This window comes from Chanos chanos, chromosome 10, assembly GCF_902362185.1.
Source record: "Chanos chanos chromosome 10, fChaCha1.1, whole genome shotgun sequence".
Classification (NCBI taxonomy): Eukaryota; Metazoa; Chordata; class Actinopteri; order Gonorynchiformes; family Chanidae; genus Chanos; species Chanos chanos.
This window is the reverse complement of record NC_044504.1, coordinates 36,705,380-36,727,639: the sequence shown is the minus strand read 5'-3', so window position 1 is coordinate 36,727,639 and position 22,260 is coordinate 36,705,380. Positions and strand designations below refer to the sequence as shown.

The 22,260-nt window shown below is 43.8% G+C and overlaps 1 protein-coding gene across 1 annotated transcript in view; it reads left to right on the top strand.

Annotated features, from left to right (window-relative positions):
• Nucleotides 1–16,578, top strand: part of LOC115822204 (FERM, ARHGEF and pleckstrin domain-containing protein 1) — a 49,413-nt gene extending 32,835 nt beyond the window's left edge. Inside the window, exons 11-27 of the mRNA XM_030785920.1 lie at nt 138–206; nt 491–566; nt 1,260–1,482; nt 7,233–7,417; nt 8,171–8,260; nt 9,583–9,716; nt 10,858–10,939; nt 11,190–11,427; nt 11,774–11,904; nt 12,221–12,289; nt 12,458–12,547; nt 12,878–12,960; nt 13,629–13,738; nt 14,026–14,189; nt 15,424–15,531; nt 15,882–16,033; nt 16,272–16,578. Of these exons, the coding sequence (XP_030641780.1) occupies nt 138–206; nt 491–566; nt 1,260–1,482; nt 7,233–7,417; nt 8,171–8,260; nt 9,583–9,716; nt 10,858–10,939; nt 11,190–11,427; nt 11,774–11,904; nt 12,221–12,289; nt 12,458–12,547; nt 12,878–12,960; nt 13,629–13,738; nt 14,026–14,189; nt 15,424–15,531; nt 15,882–16,033; nt 16,272–16,353 (2,086 nt within the window). The 3' untranslated portion in view covers nt 16,354–16,578. The remainder of the gene's footprint in view (nt 1–137; nt 207–490; nt 567–1,259; nt 1,483–7,232; nt 7,418–8,170; nt 8,261–9,582; nt 9,717–10,857; nt 10,940–11,189; nt 11,428–11,773; nt 11,905–12,220; nt 12,290–12,457; nt 12,548–12,877; nt 12,961–13,628; nt 13,739–14,025; nt 14,190–15,423; nt 15,532–15,881; nt 16,034–16,271) is intronic.
• Nucleotides 16,579–22,260: the final 5,682 nt, after the last annotated feature.

Here is a 22,260-nt window from a genome sequence, read left to right as displayed (position 1 = left end):
GTTCCTCTGTGGATAACATGTGGATAAGAGAGAGAGTAACAGCCTGGGGGGAAGATTTCTCTCTCTCTCTCTCTCTCTCTCTCTCTCTCCTCTGTATACTTTTCCTGACCTATCTGTATTACTTTTCTTTTCATTAGTGGCCGGACACAGAAGCAGCTGATCGATTACGTGAGAGATTCTGAATTTAAAAAGATCCCTTTTGACAGGTGAGGCCTTTCTTCTAGTCCACTTTCACAAAATATTGTGCGATTTGTGTACGTTATGTTTAGTTCGGGTAGATAAATCCCGAAATGTTAAAGTAAACCGAAAAGCACTTATCTGACAGTCAGTGAAGTCCAGAAAAGAAGCTTGTGGGAGGAAAGCACAGGTTTTTGTTTTTTTAAAAAAAAAAAAAAAACACACAAAGAAAACAGTGCCTCTCTGGCATGATGTTAGGAAGGCGTAGATGGCAGAAGGTATTTGGTTGACGTGGTGTTTTCTCTTCTGTCAGGAAACACAGTAGGATCCAGCACAGCAGCAGCCTTTCCCCACTGCCTTCCCTACCACACTCTCAAGTGCCAACAGAAGTCAGTGCTGTACTGCAGAATGCCATCTTTTTTTTTTTTGTTTGTTCTTTTCTTTTTCTTTTTTTTTTTTTTTGTCAGAACTGTCTGTCACCACCTTCTGCTTATGAAGTCTACTGTGAACAGTGAAATACAATCAGTGTTACAATCCATAACTGTTACAATCCATAGCTGTTACAATCGATAGCTGTTACAATCCATAGCTGTTACAATCCATAACTGCTACAATCCATAACTATTACAATCCATAGCTGTTACAATCCATAGCTGTTACAATCCATAGCTGTTACAATCCATAGCTGTTACAATCCATAACTGTTACAATCCATAGCTGTTACAATCCATAACTGTTACAATCCATAGCTGTTACAATCCATAGCTGTTACAATCCATAACTGCTACAATCCATAGCTGTTACAATCCATAGCTGTTACAATCCATAAAACTGTTACAATCCATAGCTGTTACAATCCATAGCTGTTACAATCCATAACTGTTACAATCCATAACTATTACAATCCATAGCTGTTACAATCCATAGCTGTTACAATCCATAACTGTTACAATCCATAGCTGTTACAATCCATAACTGTTACAATCCATAACTGTTACAATCCGTTCACTCCCTCTTTATCTTTCCCTTCTTTCCTTGTTCTTTCTCATACTCTTCCTTTCTCTCTATCTCTCTGTTCCCAGAGTGCGAGTTTTGTTTCGGCAGATAGGACGGACTCTACGGCTGCGCGGAGCTGGAAGGAATCGGTTTTGGTCAGCGCCGAGGACTCAGGAACGCCGAGGATTCGAGCCAGCCCCGCGGCGCAAGGCAACAGCAGAGGGGAACGCTCAGGCTCCACGGCGGCGGAGGAAGCCAGAGCCCCGCCCCCCGTCGTTAGGCAACCGGTCCCGGAGCTTCTGAACGCAGGTCCAGCCTCCCGGGCTGCCAAGGGCAGCAACTCCTCCATTCCATACATTGACTGCAGTGACATAGATAGCGAATACGACCTGGCCAAGTTCAGCAGGTCACATCCTCACACGCAGGGGGAGGGCTTCAAGGACGAGTCTCTTCCCCGTGTCAGGGGGCTCGGTGGTGGGCGTTCCCATGAGCACGAGCGAGAGCGCGGCCTCGGTAAAATCGGTCACAGGGAGTCCCCTCCGCTGTCCCCTGCCTCGCACGGTCAGAACCGAGAGTTTGACGAGTCGTCGTTTTTCAGGGGCGGGAGCCCGTTTCGCGGGCCCCTCCACAGTACCATGCTGGACGAGGTCGTAACGCACTTCGGTGGTGAACAGCGTAGCCCTGTGCCAACGCGCCACGTGATGGGCACCAGGAGCCTTACCTCCAGCCCCGCCCTGAGCACCTTCCATAGGACAGGTTCGCTCAGCCACGCCCAGCACAATGGGCATGGTCGTTGTTGTGACGAGAGTGACGGCGGCGGGCGGGGCATTCCTTCACGACCAATCGGCCGCGAGGAGGGGGGACTCTATGGTAGCTACTCTCCTGTCATCAGCCGTTCGCCGCATTTACAGAAGCAGCTTCGGAACCGCTCCGACACCGACCCCTTCGTCCTCAGCCACACCAGGGCCGCCTCCACACCCGCCCACCAGCCACGCCCAGTCCTGTCTAGAGCCGAACGCATGGCCGCGCTCGAGCGCCGCATGCTCGCTAACGGGCTAGCGCCCCCCGGCAAGCCCAAGCCCAGTCCTGCCCAGCGTCGTCATGGTATGGACCACGTTGGGGCAGTGCAAATGATTGACGGCTCCACGAGCAGTGGGACGGAGTCGAGTGACTCTGAGGCGGAGTCCGGGGGCTCCTGCGGCCACCCGCTCACCTACGGCAACCCCATGGCTGCCAATGCCTCCCCCATTCCCCGAAACAAGTTCTCCTTCGGGAGCTTACAGCTGGATGAGGAGTTGGAGGAGGATGGATGTCTCAACTTTAGTGATGAGGACGGTGCTCAGGTCTTTAGTTGCTAGGCCTGATTGGGGCTGGAGAGACCAGGGGAGGTTGGCCCCAGGTTTTTTGTGGTTTGATTGGTTGGCTCACTCAGATCCTCAGATACGTGCTGAGAGAGTGTGAGCTTGTAGGGGGAATGGTAGCTCCCTCTGAGGCATGCTGGTCTGGAGGACCGGGAGACAAGCTGAGTCTGTCTCTCTAGAGTGTTTCAGCCTCATAAAGTCTGATTTTGAGGAGGTTTTTTCTGTCAAGTTGAGAAGTTTTGTGGAGCTCATCCCGCATTTGATTGTAAAAGTCTTTCTCTCTCTCTCGCTCTCTCTCTCTGTCTCTGTCTCTCTCTCAATTATTCTTTCTCCTGTGCTGGATATCAGAGAGAAGAGTTATTTGTCTTAGTGCCAAGTCCTTTTAATGGACGTCTCACAGCTACCCCGAAGAAAACCAAGTTGGCCGTAAAAATGGTAGAAATTGCGGTCAGATGTTTTCCTTTGGGATAAGGATTAGAGAAGTACTGCACTTAAAGTACCAGTAGCTATTATGTGTAGACTCTTACATTAAAAAAAGTAGTGTTTGGGAGTGTTACCACTCCATCTGAAACCTTCACGTGTCTTCAGTGTAGAGAAAATGCTGGAAAAATATGATAATCGTCCTAGACCACCTGAGGAAATTTTATTTCGTAATCCATGCTTGTTAAACTTCTTAAATGATTGACACCTGCATGTATGAGCAATTGAGTTGAGCATAATTAGAAATTAGAGTTTTTGCATTGTCAGTTCTATAGAAACCTTCGAAAAGTTTCATGGGTTGTAGAAAGGTTCCCAAGTGGTGTGTGTAGCTTTTTATTAGAGGTCTTGTCTGTGTTATTAATATTATCGCTAACGTTTTTTTTAGAACAACATAAATGATTGTGTTGGGTGTTAACAAAGACGATATCTGAATAGTCTTTGGGATGGCCCAACTTGCTTCCTCTGATTGATATTCAATACATTTATGTTTACGATACTCAACTCACTCTACTAATATCGGACTAACAGATGTCTTTTATCGTTCATGGACTTATCTGTACATTCTGTGCTATCTGTCTTGATTTCTGAATGTTGGCTCATGTCTTGCCAAGGTGACTACCCAACGGGAATTGTCCAACGTGACCTTGTCAGATGAATGAGTTACAAAGACATTTTATGTCCATCGGATAGAATGTATTCTAAGTAAGGGACCAATATATCATTAGCTTCGGTCCTTGGCTGTATCTTTTCACTGTATGCTGTGTGAACTATGCACAGTGATGGAGTGTGACAAGTGTTTTGGTACAATTTAATCATGTCCTCCATTGACAGTGCAGTGTAGACTGAAGCAAATGGTGTTTTCAGCCCATCACCACTTTGTCCTAATGTCCTACCATTGATTAAGCTTGGTCCCTTCTCCCTGTCCTTCCAGATGTCCTACTCTGTATGACTGACAGACTGGTTTGTCTGTAAACCCCCCCCCCCCCCCCCCCCCACCCCCTGCCTCCACCCCCCGCTACTCTCACTGCAAACAGTCCAAAGGTCACTTAACAAAATGGCTTTGCACTTTGTGTATGTTTTGTTTCCTGTATTTCTTGTTGTGTTCTATTTTTTTCTTTTCTGCTCTCCTGATTTTTTTCCGTTTCTGTTGCAAAAAAAAAAAAAAAAACTAAGGTTGCTTGGGCTGTCATTTTCACCATTGTCACTTGTTTGCTGTTTCTTTTCTTTTCTTTTCCTCGTTTTGAAAATGGAATGAATATCTGCCTTTCCAGTGCGACACTGAAAATTCAGATTTGTTTTTGTCAAATGTAAACACTGTTCTATTCCGCATGCTCCTTTTAGGGACCAGAGGTCATTCTGTCTCTCTTCTCTGCTTCTGAAGGCATGTCAGACTGCTTCTTTTCTCCCCCCCCCCCCCCCTCCCCCCTTTGCTGTTCTTTCGTTCACTGTCTGAGGACAGGAGAGGAGAGGAGAAGAGAGGAGAGGTGGTCTATCCCAGGTTCCCCTGGATGCAGTGGTCCAGTTAACTGGGAGAAAAGGAGAGTGGCTTTCATTAAACACAGTATTTAGAACGAGGGAGTTATTATTCATGGACAGTCGTTTGTGAAGACTCAACACATGATACGTGTTTCAGGTTTTGAGGTGCTTCCTATGTGCAGAGCTTAAAAATGAATGATAATAACTGCAGCTGCACAGTGCCGTTACGGAAAATGACAGTTGTAACTTTCAAGTTGACAGTTTGTTTTTCCTCAAATTTAAATGCTTTGCTGTGAAGTGTTACTGTATCTAAATTTTTTTGCACTTTTCCAAAACAAACCTCTTTTTTTTTTTTTTTTTTTTACCATACACGCTCTGCCCTTGTTTAAGAACCGTGTTTGATCCTTTGAAACCTACCCAGAATGCATCTGTAAGCCAACCCAACGAGGACACTGCTTTGGGATCAGATATAAACGGAGCAGGTTTAGCTGTAGCAAAGTGCAAAACAAAAACGATAGTCACTGGACCACTGCACCAGCGTCACATGTCTGCCAAACACTGTTCTCAGACCTGTGTGTGTCATGTTCCTGAACACAGCTAAACTGTACCGCCAATCCCATTCTCAGCTGCGACTTAGTATGTGATGCTAAATGCTCAAATGAAATACTGTCATATCACATATATATTTGTTTACAATCGATAGTAAATTCTGGTGGTTCATAGAACCACTGCCATTCCTATCATTACGACTACTACTACTACTAAAATCAACTGTAGTTATGTATAATGTTCCTTTTTTTTTTTTTTTCATTTTTAACGAATTGAAGAGTAGTAAAACAGTTATTCTGGTGGTACGATGTAACTGTGACAGTGTCACACACAAACACACACACAGGTCTGCAGCTCAAGCCTGTTCACCCTACTGTTGGCAGTGCCACACACGGGGGCTGTGCCCAGTGTGACTGGTGCTCTTCCTGGCATGCCTGGTCACTGACATGGTGTGTGTTCACTTAACCTGTACCTTCCCCAAGCTGTCAATCAACCTGTCTTTACTCTCTCTGCCCGCAACATTCCCAAAAACAAAAGATAACCATCCATAAAATCAAAAATAACCGTGAGAAAAAAACAATAACATTTCATCCATGGACTTTACAATGACCCTCACTTTTGTAACAACTGTGTGGAAGTTGAATGTTTTACTGTTTTATCATTTTTGGAGACCAGAGCTTAATTTGAAATATTACACATTTATAATGAATACGGTCATGTGTTTGAAGAGAGAACTTCATTCAGGCTCTGCAAACACGTTTCTAACTCTGTGTGCGCGTTCTGATCTGTGAAGAGTTTGAGCGAGACGCGTGCACAGAGCGCTACGGCGAGGCCGATAGCAGGTGCTGATAATGACGACAGAAAAGATCTTTACTGGGCATTGTTCCTATGAAGACAACGTTCTGTGGAAACATCTGGAAATCCAGATATGTACTGCAGCAGTCAGTGTCTCAAAGCGCACCTGTACAAACTCAGACTCCAAACATTGTTCAGTCTACACTGCCCCCCCCATCCCCCCCCCTCCACCTCCCTCGTTCTTTTTCTCTCTCCTTTCTCTCACTCACTCACTCACTGACTCACCCACTCACTGTAAATGCTGTAATATTCTCTGGTCTTGTGCTGATGTTCCTTTTGCTTACACCCCTGGACACTTTGCCACTGTTTTTTTTTTTTTTTTCTTCTCCTTTTTCTTTCTTTTTTTTTTTTTTTTCTTCCTGCGATCTCTCCTTTTTCAGCCGTTTTCTCACTTTTAAACGTTGTATACAGTTGTGCAATAGTGTCAATAAAGTTGGCCTTTGTGAAGTGGGTCTCAGGCATCTTCTTTAAAGATAACATGTCACCATCATCTTAGATACTAGACCCCCCCACACCACCCCCACCCCCACCCCCACCCCTCCATGACCCTCTCCTCCCCACACCACCCTCCTCCATTTGTGGTGTTGTAGTTAGTGCAGTAGTCTAGATGTTTGTCTGGAATTTGTTCTTTGGATGTATGTATACGGTATGTCCTATACATACATCTCGTACATGTTTCGTGGTAGTTTCGTGGGGTTTCTTTTTTTGTTTGGTTGTTTTTTTTTTGGTCTGTGTATGTCTGTCGTCTGGAGGTTGCCATGCCCCCCCCCCCCCCCCCCCCCCCCCCCCCCCCCCCCCATTGTAGTGTGTAGTGTGGTTTTGACGGTGCTGAGCTTCACTGGTTTTAATGGCTGTTTTATCTAATTCCATCTCGGGCCAGTCAGAGAGCAGGAGACGCTGAATGGCAAGTACTCATGCTGTCATGTAGCAGTAGATGATGTGTAGTGGATACGTAGGTAAGTTTGTTCACACGCTGCGGTCAAACCCAGGCAGAACTGGGCAGAGACCCTTTTCCTGAGTACCCAGACTGGGTGTAAACAGACAGGGGTAGGAGACTGTATGCTCAAAGTCTTGTGTATGTCAGGGCCTGGGTTCTCTCGGTTAGCTCCAGGCTATGCACTCATTCCATGTGCACATATGTAGTCTCTGTGTCTCTGTTTGAGAAAGGAAAAGGGGTTAATGTGAATACTTACCTTTCCTTCTTTCTCTCTCTCTCTCTCTCTCTCTCTCTTTCTTTCTCTCTCTCTCTTTCTTTCTCTCTCTCTCTTTCTTTCTCTCTCTCTCTCTCTCTCTCTCTCTCTCTTTCTTTCTCTCTTTGCTACCCTCTTCCTCTCTTAGATGGCTCCAACAGCCCGCGGCTGTCAGAATCTTCCGGCACGTCTTTGGGGCTGGTTAACGGTCATCGTCATGCCAACGGGTGTGATCCGAGCCCAGATGGGCGGCAGCCCTCCCCCCTCACCAGCCCCTTGCTCAACGACACGGGCTGTGTACGCACTGATGACGAAGAGGAGGCGCGGAGGAAGGTGGGTTTCAGACACAGGAACATTCACTGTGAATTTATGCTATGTTTTGTGGGGCACATTCTCCACTGTTTGTCAAATCCATCCTCACCATATATATATAAATATATATTTTTTTATGGCAAAACCTTAAACACCAGATTCAGTTACTCAGCAGATGCGTTGGTATTGGAAATCATCTAAATGGGTTGTAAGAATTGAGAAACTGCAGCTTTAGATGTATTTATCTAGTCTATGTATGTATGTATGTATGTGTGTGTGTGTGTGTGTGTGTGTGTGTATATATATCTATATATATATGTGTGTGTGTGCGTGTGCGTGTGTGTGTGTATATATGTATGTGTATATATATATATATATGTGTGTGTGTGTGTGTGTGTGTGTGTGTATATATGTGTATATATATATATATATATATGTGTGTGTGTGCGTGTGTGTGTGTGTGTGTGTGTGTGTATATATATCTATATATGTGTGTGTGTGTGTGCGTGTGCGTGTGTGTGTGTATATATATATGTGTGTGTGTGTGTGTGTGTGTGTGTGTATATATGTTCTCTATAGTGCAGAGGGAACTCTGGATCAGAATAAAGCAGGTTTTGCCCAACCGCACATTTCCACTATCTATAGAAATAATTGCCTTGTAATGCACTGAGAGGACAGAGAAGGGGATGGTGGGTCACATGCAGTCAGATGCAGTGATCCATAGCCTGGTGTCTGACGACCTGTGACTGATGTGTCTGGTCCTCCCCTGTGCAGCGTTTCCCCACAGACAAGGCCTATTTCATCGCCAAAGAGCTCCTGACCACCGAGCGCACCTACCTAAAGGACCTGGAGGTCGTTACTGTGGTAAGATCAAACCTGGTGACTGGACTCGCACTCAGCACTCAGTGACATTTGTTACTCCTCTTTTTCTCCCGGCTGGAACGCTCCATTCGAATTTTAGTAGGGTGGTTCTGGATCCAGTACTCTTAACTGGTGACCCCTGGATGCCGTTCACTTCATGGCTGAAAGAAAACTGATAACGAAGCTTTTTTTTTTTTTTTTTTTTGCATATTTCTGCTGTATGTCTTTGCTTCGTCTAATCCTGTGAGATCTGTGGACACAGAGATATAAGCGCAAAGTGAGAAAAGGTTATGTGCGAACACAGGAAGGCGTCTTTAAAAAATTCCATTGATCCAAGTCGATGAGAAAATATTGATGGTTTAGCCGCTTTGTCTTATCTTGGAAGAGCAGGTTGAGTTTGGGCACAGCTATCATTCAGATGGAACACAATTCAACTTCCTCCCTCTCTAACGCTTCCTGTAATGAGTGAAACTCACCACACGCTGAAAGTCCCCAAAAAGATTGTGTGTGTATTTTTTTTGAGACTTTTTCTTACCCTTGTAACACTGTTAAAAGTGTTTATGTTGTGGATACTGTTTCCATACTAACGCAGAGATTCTGAGGATGGTAGTATGAAATCTAAACAGGAACCGTCTGTAATCGATGAGGAATTGGTTGCAATTAATTTGACCTTATTCTGGCTTCATGCCTCTTATGTGGATACATGGAATGAGAGCACGCTACTGGCTAAACTGGAATTGATTGAATTGATTTCCATGCTAGGAAGAGCCCCAAACACAATTAAATATAAGCGTGTGTTGGTGTCTCTCTCTGTCTGTTTCTCTCTCTCTTTCTCTTTCAGTAGATGAGTTAGATCAGTATGTTTCTCCTTAATCTGAGCAGGTAGAGTTGACAGAACTGCCCCAGGGATGTTGCCCTGGCGGTTTGAAATGCTGAGGGTATTGATTTTGGAATTAATCATGTGCTTGTTACAGGATTTGGGATAAGTCATGAGCTTACCATGTGAGCGCTGTACTACACATCAGTTGTAATGCAATCACAGCAGGATGTGTTTTAATCCCTACCAAACTGCCTCTTCACACTGTGTGTGTGTGTGTGTGTCTGTTAAGGTATTAATGCTTAGTTATAGCTTGTGTACATTACAGTGTGTCATGGTTACGCGCGTGAGCATGTGTGTGTGTGTCTGTTAACGTATTAATGCTTAGTTATAGCTTGTGTATATTAGAGGGTGTCGTGTGTGTGTGTGTGTGCGCGTGTGCGTGCGTGCGTGTGTGTGCAGCCATGTGTGCATGCTCATATGAATTTGTTTTCTTTTTTCTGATCAGTCTTTTCAGAGTCTTCTGAACAAAGAAGAGAGTACTCCTGACTCACTGAAGAGCCTGATCACGTCCAACTTTGAGCCTCTCTACAAGTTCCACACAGGCTTTCTCAGGGAGGTGGAGCAGAGGTTGGCCCTCTGGTGAGAGAACTGTTCAGCCCGGCCTCTTTCTTTTCCCTCTCTCAGAAACACCAGCCCAAAAAAACACAGGATTCCTCCACATGCGATGATGCCTCTTCACATCTCAACCTGACTCGTGACATATTTCAGCAGGTCTATTTACGAGAGAAGGATGGTTTGAAATTCTGTCAGACAAGCGTACAAGGAAGCGTATAAAAGAGATGTTGAGATGGTAACTTGGTATGTTCACCCTCCTCAGACTTCAACAGAAAGATGTTTCATTTATTTAATTCCTCTCTACATATAGTTTGCGGTTTTCATTCACTGATCTCAAAGCTTTCGCCCGTTGGTGTGTCTGACCCCCGTTTTTCACACACGGGCCGAGAATGCTCGTTAGGAAGACACATGCTTCACTCTGGAACTCCCCGCCCCTCCAGGAAGTGCGGTTACCATGGCAACGGCCACAGTCACAGCCAGGGTCTCCTTGCCCTCAGGTTCCTGTTGCCATGACGCTCCGCACTAGCCAATCCCCATGGTGACACACGGATGCCTTCCAGGCAGTCAAAAGCCGTGCCCCCTCCTCCACCACCGAAACCAGTACCGGTGCCACCGTTCCCAGTGTTTCTCATTACTCCCACTGAAACACATCCGTCCAGACAAAGCCAAGTTCATAACAGGATTACATTCATAATGTTCCCAAAAAGGTGTGAAACATGTGCTTGTGTTTCTGTTCTCAGACTCTCACAGTATTGGCCTTCACATGAGGTCACGCCGTGTCTAAAAGTAAAGGGTGAATGCGAGATCTAGACAATGCACCCGCTGATGTTTGCTCATGGGTGACACCTTGTGGTGATTCAAGGATATTACACGTGAGATATTGCCGTCAGCGGGAGCCGTGTTCTCACTCTATCAGAAATAATTGTCCTTGGTTCTCACTGGCTATTAAGGTCACATTGGAGCACAGTAACTGATTTTCTTCCCAGACTGCTGATATCACCAGTATAGGCTGAATCTTACTATTCATTGTCTTTACGTGTGCTATTTAATAATGCACAGAAAAAGACTCCCATATCGTTAGTAATCTCCCTCAGTGCAGACTGAACGGGTTTGTTTGACAGAGGTGTGGAACAGAGAGACTGACAGTGGATTATGTCTGTTTTAGGGAAGGTCGTTCTAATGCCCACATCAAAGGCGACTACCAGCGCATTGGCGACGTTATGCTGAAGAACATTCAGAGCTTAAAGGTATGGTGGCCTGTTAGGGTCAAAATGGCTCTCACACTCTCACGCCTTAAGTGAGTCAGTATTGGAGCATTAAGATCTCTCCTCACTCACGTTTTCTCTGTCTCTCTCTCTCTGTCTCTCTCTCTGTCTGTATCTGTCTCTGTCTCTTTCTCTCTCTCTCTGTGTGTGTGGGTGTATACCTGTGTGTGTGTCTGTGCCTGTGTGTGTGTGTGTGTGTGTGTGTGTGTGTGTGTGCGCGCGCACCCCACAGCAACTGACCGTCCACTTACAGAAGCACTCAGAGGTGATGCTGGAGCTGGAGAAGGCTTGCCGGTCGTCACGGAGACTTGAAGGTGTGTGTCGTGAGTTTGAGCTGCAGAAGGTGTGTTACGTGCCGCTGAACGTCTTCATCCTGCGACCGCAGCACAGACTGCTACATTACAAACAGATCCTGGAGCGCTTGTGTAAACACTACCCGGCCACGCACGACGACTTCAGGGACTGCAGAGGTACGGGGGAATTGGCCCCACCCGCTGGAATCAGTCGCAGAAATACACAGAGACTTTTACCAGATATAACTGCATGTTCTTAATCGACAGAGGCTGGTTTGCCCGTATTATTACCAGTGTTCAATTAACAGCTCAGGTATATGCAGTTGGCTGTTTTCTCCAGTTTCTCACTTTTGCCACCTGTTGGCTACTGTTGTCTGAACTGATGGTACAAGGACAGTTTACCAGTATAGCAGTGAATGATGCGTCCAGGGTATTTCACAGAAGCCAAAGTTGTGTCTGGTTAAAGAGTTCTTAATAATAAGCGAGATGCTTGTGTTTAACTGGGCCCTTTGTCCTTGTACAGCCGCTTTAGCCGATATATCAGAACTGACGAACCAGCTACAAGGCAGTATGATTAAGATGGAGAACTTTCAGAAACTTCTGGAACTGAAGAAAGATTTGATTGGCGTCAACAATCTGGCCACGCCAGGGCGGGTAGGTGTGAGGGCGATTTTAAACTGCTTTGAACTGCACTTTTAAAGTCTTTTTTGTGATAGAGTTCATATGAATGAACACGCACATGCAAAGACAGACACATACTTACATACTTATACACATACATACCTACACACACACACACACACACACACACACACACACATACTTACGCACGTACACCATCCACGCGTGTGTATGTATATATATATATTCTGCTTGCTTCTACGTGAATTCAAATTCAAACCCTGATGTTTCACACACTCTCTCTCTCTCTCACTCTGTGTGTGTGTGTGTGCGTGTGTGTGTTGTTCAGGAATTCATTAGGTTAGGCTGTCTCAGTAAGCTGTCTGGAAAAGGTCTACAGCAGCGCTTGTTTTTCCTGGTATGACCTCTCGTCAGTGCATCATTTCAGACACACTATTATTACCATCCTCCTGTTCTTTTTTCTGGTCAGTGGCTCACTGCTCTCTCTCGCTCTCTCTCTCTCTCTCTCTCTCGCGCGCTCTCTCGCTCTCTCTCTCTCTCTCCCTCCCTCTCTGTGTTTGTGCAGTTTAATGACGTGCTGCTGTACACCAGCAGAGGAATGACTGCCACCAACCAATTTAAAGTCCACGGCCAACTTCCGCTCCACGGAATGACAGTACGTACATTCAGTTCTGTCGTCAACTCACGGTTTGTTCCCTGCACTCTTCTGTCTGTCTGTATGTCTCTCCCTTTCATTCTGTGTGTGTGTGTGTCTCTTTCATTCTGTATGGGTGTGTCTCTCTCTCTCTCTCGCTCTCTCTCTCATTTGGTGTGTGTCTTTCTCTTTCATTCTATCTCTCTCTCTCTTTTTTATTCTGGATGTGTCTCTCTTTTTCATTCTCTCTCTCTCTCTCTCTCTCTCTTTCTCTCTCTCTCTCTCTCTCCTTCTCTCTCTCTCTCTCTGTCTCTGTCTGTCTTGTCTCAGAGGTTCTTTTTTCTGTTTCAGATCAGAGAGAGTGAGGATGAATGGGGTGTGCCACACTGTTTTACTCTGGTGGGACAGCGTCAGTCCGTGGTGGTAGCTGCTAGGTAACACCACCTTTTTACCCCTCTACCCGATCCCCCCCCCCCGAGCCTCAGCCACTGAGCCAGCCCATTACCACACCTTCCTTCAGAGCTGCCATAATCAACAGCCCCGGCTTTGTGTGACTACAAAGACATTTTCATTATTCATGGAGCAGAAATGCCCATACAATAACTGTATGAAATATTCATCAGAGCGTACTGGTAGATATCTGATCTAAGCACTTCCCACTCTGACTTTTGCAGTGGTTTTCATACCAATGTGATACAGAGATTGTGATCGAGTCAGGAATTTGCCATGTAACAAACTTGTCTTCTTCTCTCTGTGCGTCTCTCTGTTTGTGTGCATGTCTCTCTGTCTGTCTGATTGTGTGCGTTGTCTCTCTGTCTGTCTGTGTGTGTTTCTCTCTCTCTCTCTCTCTCTCTCTGTTTGTCTGTCTCTATGCACCTTTCTGTCTGTGTCTATGTGTGTGTGTGTGTCTGTCTGTCGGTATGTCTGTCTGTGCGTACATGTGTGTGTCTGTCTGTGCGTATGTGTGTGTCTGTCTGTGCGTATGTGTGTGTGTCTGTCGGTATGTCTGTCTGTGCGTACGCGTATGTGTCTGTCTGTGCGTGTGTGTGTGTGCACGTACATTTGTGTGTGTGTGTGTGTGTGTGTGTCTGCGTGTGGTCAGTTGTGTGTCGGAGATGGAAAAGTGGATGGAGGACATTAAGATAGCCATTGACCTGTCTGAGACGTCTAACGGCCCAGCGGCTGATTTACTGGCCAACAGTAATGATATCAGTAAGTCTTCTTCTACCACAGCTGTCCTCTATGACAGTATAACAATCATTCAAGTCTTTTTTATTATTATTACTATGTTTTGAGGTACTTTTTGACCATAGTCTCTCGTAGGAGTTTACGCTTACCAGCCCTCAACTCTGAACAGCACAGTGATTTTAAATGCCTCTGTCGTCTTTCACATTTGTTTTCAGAACATTTCAAAGATACTTGACCCAGATTGGGAGTGTGTGCCAAAGTGTGTCCTGTTTTCCGTATCTATACAATAACAGTCGGCTCGATTTTCCCAGAATCCCCAGCGGAGTGGGCGGCAGAGGCGGAGTCAGAGGATGACCTTAGTGCCTCTCAGTCGTCCTTAGAGAGGCAGGCGCCTCACCGTGGCAACACCACGGCACACGTCTGCTGGCACCGGAACACCAGCGTGTCCATGCTGGACTTTAGCATAGCCGTGGAGGTACCAGCCTCAGACCCGCCCGCTCCGAAGCTCCTCCCCTCTCTCTCTCTCTCTCTCTCTCTCTCTCTCCTCTCTTCTCTTCTCCCCTGTGGTTTATGTGTGTGTGTTTGTGATTACTTCTGATTATTTCTCTCTGTCTCTGTCTCTCTCTTTCTGTTGGGAGTAGTAATTTCAGGGGGTTTCCATTACATCAGTCTGACAAAATGTGGAGATTCATCAGGAGCATGACTTTACTTTGTCAGGTCTGTCTCACTCAGTGAACATAGAATAGCTTTTGTCAAATTTTCTTAGATGGTATATTCACATTTATTTATTCATCTGTACCTTATATATATATATATATATATATATATATATATATATATACATAAGGTACAGATGAGGTGTATATATACTCTTCCAAGTCAGCGCGGGTGATGTACATTGTTGAGTTCCCGCTAAACTTGGCTATTGGATTTTTATAGTTCCTCCATGAAGGTGTACTGCTCCCAGAATTCTTTTCTTCACTCTTTAAGTGTCAGGTGTGGCTTCCTGTGAAGTTCCAGTGTTTTCTCTTCTACAGCCACGCCTGGAAGCCCCACAGTCCCTCACATACTGCTTACCTGTCAGCGCATGTTTTATTTAAGAAAAAAAAAAAACCCGACTCAGTTTCTGTGTCTCTGTCCCTCTCCCTCTCTCTCTCTCTTTTCCTTCCCTCCCTCATCTCCTGTGTTCTGTGGTAGAAGACCCTAGTCCGGTCACTGAGTGTCGGGCCCCTGTGAAAGGGCCGCACTGGGGCCAGAGTGCAGTGCCTCACTCTCTTATCTGCTGGTACAGAGTACAAAGCCTGTCCTTTAGTGATGCCTGCAACAGTCTGGAGGTAAAAGAGCCAGGCTGACAGAGACAGGGATCGCTGCTCTACAGTATTACACTTCCTCTCTGTCTTAGTGTGGTTAGTCTTAAGCTTTAGAGGAATTAAGAGTACGCTAGTGATTTGCTGTAACTGCACTTTTGGCTATGTCCACTAGGTGGCACTAGACGACAACTGTAATATGTCTGTGCCCACTCTATCTGTTTTCATTTTCAAAAGTGAGGCATGAAAATTGTTGGAAATGAGCCAGAAAAGTACTTAGAAATTGGTTACAGTTTTCAGCCGTTTCCATTTTGACAAGTATGTTAAAGTAATTATTAAGTGTGTTGACTAATGCTAACTAAACTGTCACAAACTAGACTGACATTGTTCTGTTCTGTTTAGAATCAGTTATCTGGAAACTTGCTACGGAAGTTCAAAAACAGCAACGGCTGGCAGAAGCTTTGGGTGGTCTTCACCAACTTCAGCCTGTTTTTCTACAAAACCCACCAGGTGAGGACTGCTCTCTCTCTCTTTTTCACACACACACACACACACACACACACACCCTCTCCAGAGATGTGTTTACACTTTGCTCTGCTGCACTTGTGAATGTCTCGCCTCCCGATGGAATGTCTTGCCGACTGTGTGAGAACTTCACAACACACATTTCCTCCTTTAGAGCCTACTGTCTTACTGTCTGACTATCTGACTGTCTTACTGTCTGACTATCTGACTGTCTGATTCTACTTACTCACAGGAAACTGTACTGTTGGTCCCTATGTCTCTCTCTCTCTCTCTCTTTGTGATTTTATCTTGCTCTTTGTGTCTCATTCTCTCTCTCTCTCTCTCCCTGTTCCCAGGATGACTACCCTCTGGCCAGCCTCCCTCTTCTTGGTTATTCCATCACCATTCCAACAGAGTCAGAGAACATCCACAAAGATTACGTCTTCAAGCTGCATTTTAAATCTCACGTCTACTACTTCAGATCTGAGAGTGAATACTCTTTTGAGAGGTAAAGATAAGTGCGAGTGTGTCTGTATGTGTGTGTGTGTGTGTGTGAGGGGGGTGTTATGTATTTGTCTTGTGTTGAATGGTGCTGTGTTGTTTTGTGTTGATGTTCTGTATTGTGTTGTGTTACACCGCATTGTGTTACATAAAGCGGATGCACTGTCAGGTGGTGTGGTGTGGTGTTTTAAGCTGCTGCTCAGTGCTGTGATTAATGAGTATGTGTTTGACTTGTGTCTGTCCAGGTGGATGGAGGTTATCCGCAGTGCCACGGTTTCTTCCAGCCGAACTCGCATCCTCAACCGCAAAGAACCCCTCCCCTACTGATCCAAAGAGCCTTAGGGTGCACCTCACCTGTCTGTATGTGTGTGTGTGCGTGTGTGTGTGTGTGTGTGTGAGCTCCCTCACGTGCCAGACCTCTCTAAGCACCCTGCACTGAGGGGGCTGTAATCCTAGTCCCTTCTTTTCTCTGAGATCTGACCACTTTTGTAGCATTAGCGTTTTTTACATTACAATACATACTATGAGATATTCACTACGTTTGAGTCTCCATGCGAAAAAAAACTTGGTGCTTTTTTTTTTTTTTTTTAATGCTTTATTTGTGACATGTCCGCTGGTTTAGACAATATCAGACGCTGCATTTTCTGCATTTTTACCAGGTTTTCAAGCCTCTTTTATACAATCTCATTTTATACGATTTTTAACACTCTGAACCACTTGCTTGTTCTCTGGTTATACACAAGTGCCATTCATTTATTTACATCAAAAGCTTCATAATAAAAGTCCCTTGACTTTTTTTTTTTAATTATTGTTGGCAACTCTACTTGTACATTTCATTTCTACATCACAACTTTCTATGTTTTCTTGTTTACCTCTTAAAACAAACAAACAAAATAACCCTTTATGTGCCAAACTGTTTGTATCACTTTCAGACTTTAAAATCCAATTTAAATACTTCAGAATTTTGAATTTTAAAGAACTGAAAAAATGGGCACCTTATAGATAGCATTTTTAATGATTAGAGGTTAAAAAATTGAAAGTATTTAAAAATCGATAATACCATTAACATATCAATATACATTAAAATGTATTGTAATAAAGAGAAGTTTTCTCTTCCATTATTGTAAGTATGTTTGACATAATTTTAAGAATGACAGAATTTCTGAAACCAGGGTTCTTACCATTTCCACTGCTGTTAGGTAGGATTCAATTTAACATTCTTCACGCAGCTTACAGCGCTAACATGGTGATCTTTCAGAAAATAGTCTCCGAAACTCCGCTGTTTATGCAAATATAGATTCAATCCTACAGCAACTGTAATAAGACGATTATAAAAAAAATTGCTATTCCACAGTGGATTCAAAGCTTTAAAGTGTATAAACAAATTTAGTTTCATAAGCACTATTCGTGGTCACGAGACAAGCCCGCCTCGTTTAACGATAGGATTTAAGTATGCGACGTATGAAAACGAGACGGTTAAAAATGTGTGGTAAGAGACAGGGTTTGTGTGGTCTAACATTGTTCTTCCTCTGTCGAGGGATTTTGTTTTCCTTGCTTTCTCTGAGTGCAAATTGAGAGCTATGTGGAAAGAAAGCAATAAACTTCAATTGAACATTTAGTATCTGTGTGTTTGGGGGTTTTTTTTGTTTGTTTACATGCTTGAAACTCTGGAGACTAATGTGAGTCATCGATTTGAGTTTGGAAATGATTGGTTAGTCTTACATATTACCCACGGATGGCGCCATTGTTCAAATAATTGTCAGCAATAACATTTTTTTTTCTATTGAACTTTGAATGTAAGTTTATATTTACACTGGGGTGCTAATCTGTATTTTAATGCTCTCTGGCAGTGCTCCAGTATGTTATTGAATACGTACTACGTTGTCAAGAGAGGACTAGAAGACGGACGAATGTAGGCGGATGTAACTTCTATTCGTAAGCCCCTTTATGGTAATGCAGGAATTACGGGACCTGAGGTCTTCTCCACTAGTTTGACAATATCTGATAAACGCTTCTGAAATAGGGCTTTTCCTTTCTGTTCCACAATGAGCAATGTTTGCAGAGTGAGTCACGATCTGTACTTTTTTTAAACTAGCATTAATTTATGGGAAGTAATCGCTGTATCGACAAACGGGAAAAGTGTGAGAACGTTTTAATATCAATAATTAAGTTAGCAGAGTAGAATATTATACGGTACAGCACGATAAAGTAATGGTAACGGTCGTCTGGAAAGTCATAGGTGTACCCTGATTTTCTTTCCCCCTCTATTACTATACCCAGGGCCGACTGACCATCACGTAGTGTAGATCAACAGAGGGCAGTTCCTGGGAAGCCAAGGGGGAGGGTGCGTACTCGAACTGCTTAGAGAGCGAAGCACGCAGATTAAGCCTGATGGCTCGCCCAACGTGGGTCATACCGTGACAGCATGGGAGAATGGACTATTTTCATTACAGTAATGTAACGAAGAGAACAAATTACTCAGGATTTCTTACATCTCTGCCCTCCAAACCTTGCTAATTCTCAATTGCAAATGGGAGAGCGCAACACCATGGTCCGGATCTAAACTTAAGGTGCGCTTAGCGACGGAGGAGCGATCGGAACTCGAAAGATCATTTAAAACCTTGTTTTTACGACTTTATTTTTGTTATTCTGCGAGGACGTAAATGAACGTGTACACTAGACAATGTCACTCCAAACACATCCAGAAACAAGGAAATTTACCAGGGGACTTAGCAAGCCTGGAACTGCGGCTGAGCTCCGTCAAAGCGTGTCGGAGGTCGTCAGAACGTCGGTTCTTGTTGTAAGTAAACAACTTAAACTAACAATTGTTAAAAGGCGCTCGTATGTTCCGCGAGATGTTATTCATTGGTCTCTAGCGTATCGAGCATGGTTTCGGTCAACACATTATTGGTCAGACCTACCCATGTGTCATTTAGTCAAACAAACTTGAAACTGAATAGTCACTTATTAGTCCATGCTTTGATCCGGAGAGCGAAGAGTATAGGCTAGATTATGACTGTAGAATTTTGTGCTCTCGCTTCTCATTCAGATTCACGTTTGTTTCAGTCTTAGACTATGAAAGAGAACATTACTGCTCTAAAGCCTTTGAGGTTGCATGTGCACTGACTGAGGTTAACACCTTTCTGTTTAATTAAGTATGAAAAAAAAGTCTCGTGTCCACTGATTTTCGCAACGCGTGGCTTTTACCCATTCTCAGGATTTAAAGGAGTGTAATGTCATCTTAATGTATTCCTCTTATGTTTGGACATGATAACATAACTTGCTTACTGTGTCTATTTAAAATCAGTTGTCAGCAGTTTAACACAAGCAGTTTAGTCGCTGTTAAACTGTTGAAAAAATGACATAAATACAGTGATCGTGGCATTTAAGGTCACACACAACAACAAAGTGTTTAAGCGGGTAATTTTACGCATGCATAGAATGTGGACATTCCGCAGTGTATTGTTAGATCTCTCCGAATTCAGTTCCATTATTTTAGATACTTTTTTTTAATGGGAAATTTTGAAAAGTTACAACCGATGTGCAAATATGGTAAATGCAGAGCAAACTGCAATGTAAAAAAAAAAAAAAAAAGTCCTTTTAACAGCTCAGTACCTCCCCAGTTGATGTGTTTATGCTGTTAATAACAGTTTGACATTTGTGAACACTGACTTCATTAAAACGCACTAACATAAATTTTGCAAAGCCACAAAGGTAGAGGTAGAGCTGACCATTTGTATGGTCGTGTGTATAGTGTTGTCCGTGGTGACTGCTCCAACTTTCCTGTGTAGGTTGCTAAGTTACCGAAATGGACACCATCCAAGCTCTTTGTCTGGGAAATGGAATCCTGACTCAGAATCCCAGACGCACCGAGCCACACCTTTTGATTATTTATTCATTATGTATAATAGAACCCACACCACAGCGTACAGGAGAAAGGCTGAGAAGTGAAAATCTGCGTTTTTTTTTTTCTTTAGGAATGTTAGACCAGTTTGGGAGTTGGTTGCTCTCAGAGTATGAGTTGGGGTTTTTTTTTTTCAGAGCCTTGTCTGTTGGAAATAAAAAAAAAAAGAAAGAGAGAGAGGAAGAGAACACATGTTTGACAACAGAGGATGAGAACATGCTTGGAAACATTTGTCTTGAGAGAAGTACCCACTCAGATGAGGGTTTTGTTTTTTTTCTTTGTTATTAAACTCATTTTGTGTTGGAGAAACAGTGCTGGAGACCCATGGTGGGACAAGGAATGCTAGTGTGTTCATGAGCACCACACACTCTCTGTCTAATGAATTCCTCCATGAAACATGTAAATATCCATGGAGGAAAAGAAGGATCTCTTTCAGCCGAATAAAGGGGAGATTGTGACGGAACCCTCTGTGCTGCGCTCGACAGTATTTCGACCAGTCTCAAAACACAAATGTATTGTCTTTGAGTTATGTCAGGGACATTGTGGTGGAAACAGCCATAGAGACTTCACAAAGGTCCAGCTGAACTAGTTTAAATGTGTAGTTAAACATTTTTTTTTAAAGATATTTATGGAGCTCACGTAGGATGAGGAGGACAAGCAAGAAAGTAATTTGTGTGTGTGTGTGTGTAAACTTGCTTAGTCTGAGTTACTCCAAGCTTCCCAAGTGGTTTTGGTTCCTTATGAAAAGCACTGTGCAATTACATTAATGAAGCAGTTGAACCTTTTCCTTTCACACCCTGCCAGTCTGTCTAGTTCTCACTTCACCCTCAAGCTCAGAAGCTGCAGATGTCTCTGCACATGCAACAAGTGTGGGACAGTGTCTCTGCACATGCAACCAGTGTGCTGTCAGGTGCTTTTCACGTATTGTTCATTAAGGGACCCACTAGCTGTACATGCCATGGACGGAGGAAGTTGTCAGAGAGCACTGATTGGTCGAAGTGTCTTTGTCCATTGTTGGGGTGCTGGTGCCTTGTTTTTTTTTGAGCTCCGTGAATGCCACAGCGGTGCTTTGTCTCGATTTGAATCTCCAGATTCAGAGGCTACCCTCCCAGACTCTGCACGCACAGCGTAATGGTCGCCATCCGCCTTGAATTTGCTAGCGTCAGTCTCTAATCTGCAAAAGACTGAAAAGAAGACAATAAAAATATACAGAATGGTTTATGTGTTCTTTGTGGCAATAATTATAGGGGAGAAATAGTCTCTTTTATGTGCATTAATGGTCTTTTACGAGCGGGCCTCCGTGTTCTGATTGGTTAACGGTTCTGTTTTCTGGATTGTGATTGGTTAATAAAGTGGTTGGGAATAATCCTGGGCAGTTGTGTCAGTGTAATCTATATCAGTTTATGCTGCAGATCAGGTAGTGATGCTTTGGCCAGCTTTGAATAAGAGAAGAAGAACATGTTTACATACAGGGAAGGTGAGCAGGCCATGCAAATTCACTCCTAAATTTAGCTGCATTTATATTAGTCATATAACGTTTGCATATTTTTAAATGAATCAGTCACTGTCTCTGTATAACTGTGTGCATCCTTGTTTTGTCAGATTCATGTTCAAAACAGCAAAACAACAAGAATGATCTGAGTTTTAATGCTGAATATATATTAATACAATGGTAAGGCATATGTATGCATGTAAATCTATTTATGTAAATAAAACCATGGTAATCCAGTATGGAGCTGTCTGCCGAAATAAGGTTTATATTTGAATTGTTTTTAATTTGTTCAGATGACACTTAACAAAATTAACTTAATGAAATTGATTGACGTCTTTCATGTTCATGGTCCTGTAATATCATCACAGAGGGATAGTTATAATCTAGAACAGTACCTTCGTGTTCTAGCCATTAGATTATATTCCAGTTTGTTATCATTTGAATGGAAATTACATTATTTTGTGCAGCAATTCAGAATTATGAAGATACTACAACTGGAAACCTGGCTTGTGCAGACTGAAAGGAGCTACCCAAGATGTACACCCTTAGCAAAGAAACACAGAAAATACAATCTCTTATTGTTTAAGGCTTCTGTTGTCTTACTCAAGAATGAGCTCGTGGATTTATTGTCTATTTGGGGTGTTTTTGTGTACAAATTTTGGAGGGTGTGTTGCTGTAAGCAGTCCAAACTCAGCCTGAGGATGTTGGTGAGTTCGGGTCACTGACCTGTTTGACATATGGAGAGCGTGATCACTTCCCATCCCGTAAACCAGCCCGTACCAGTAAACGTTCTTAGACACTTGACATTTACGATATGCTCGGTGTCTACCTGACTGCC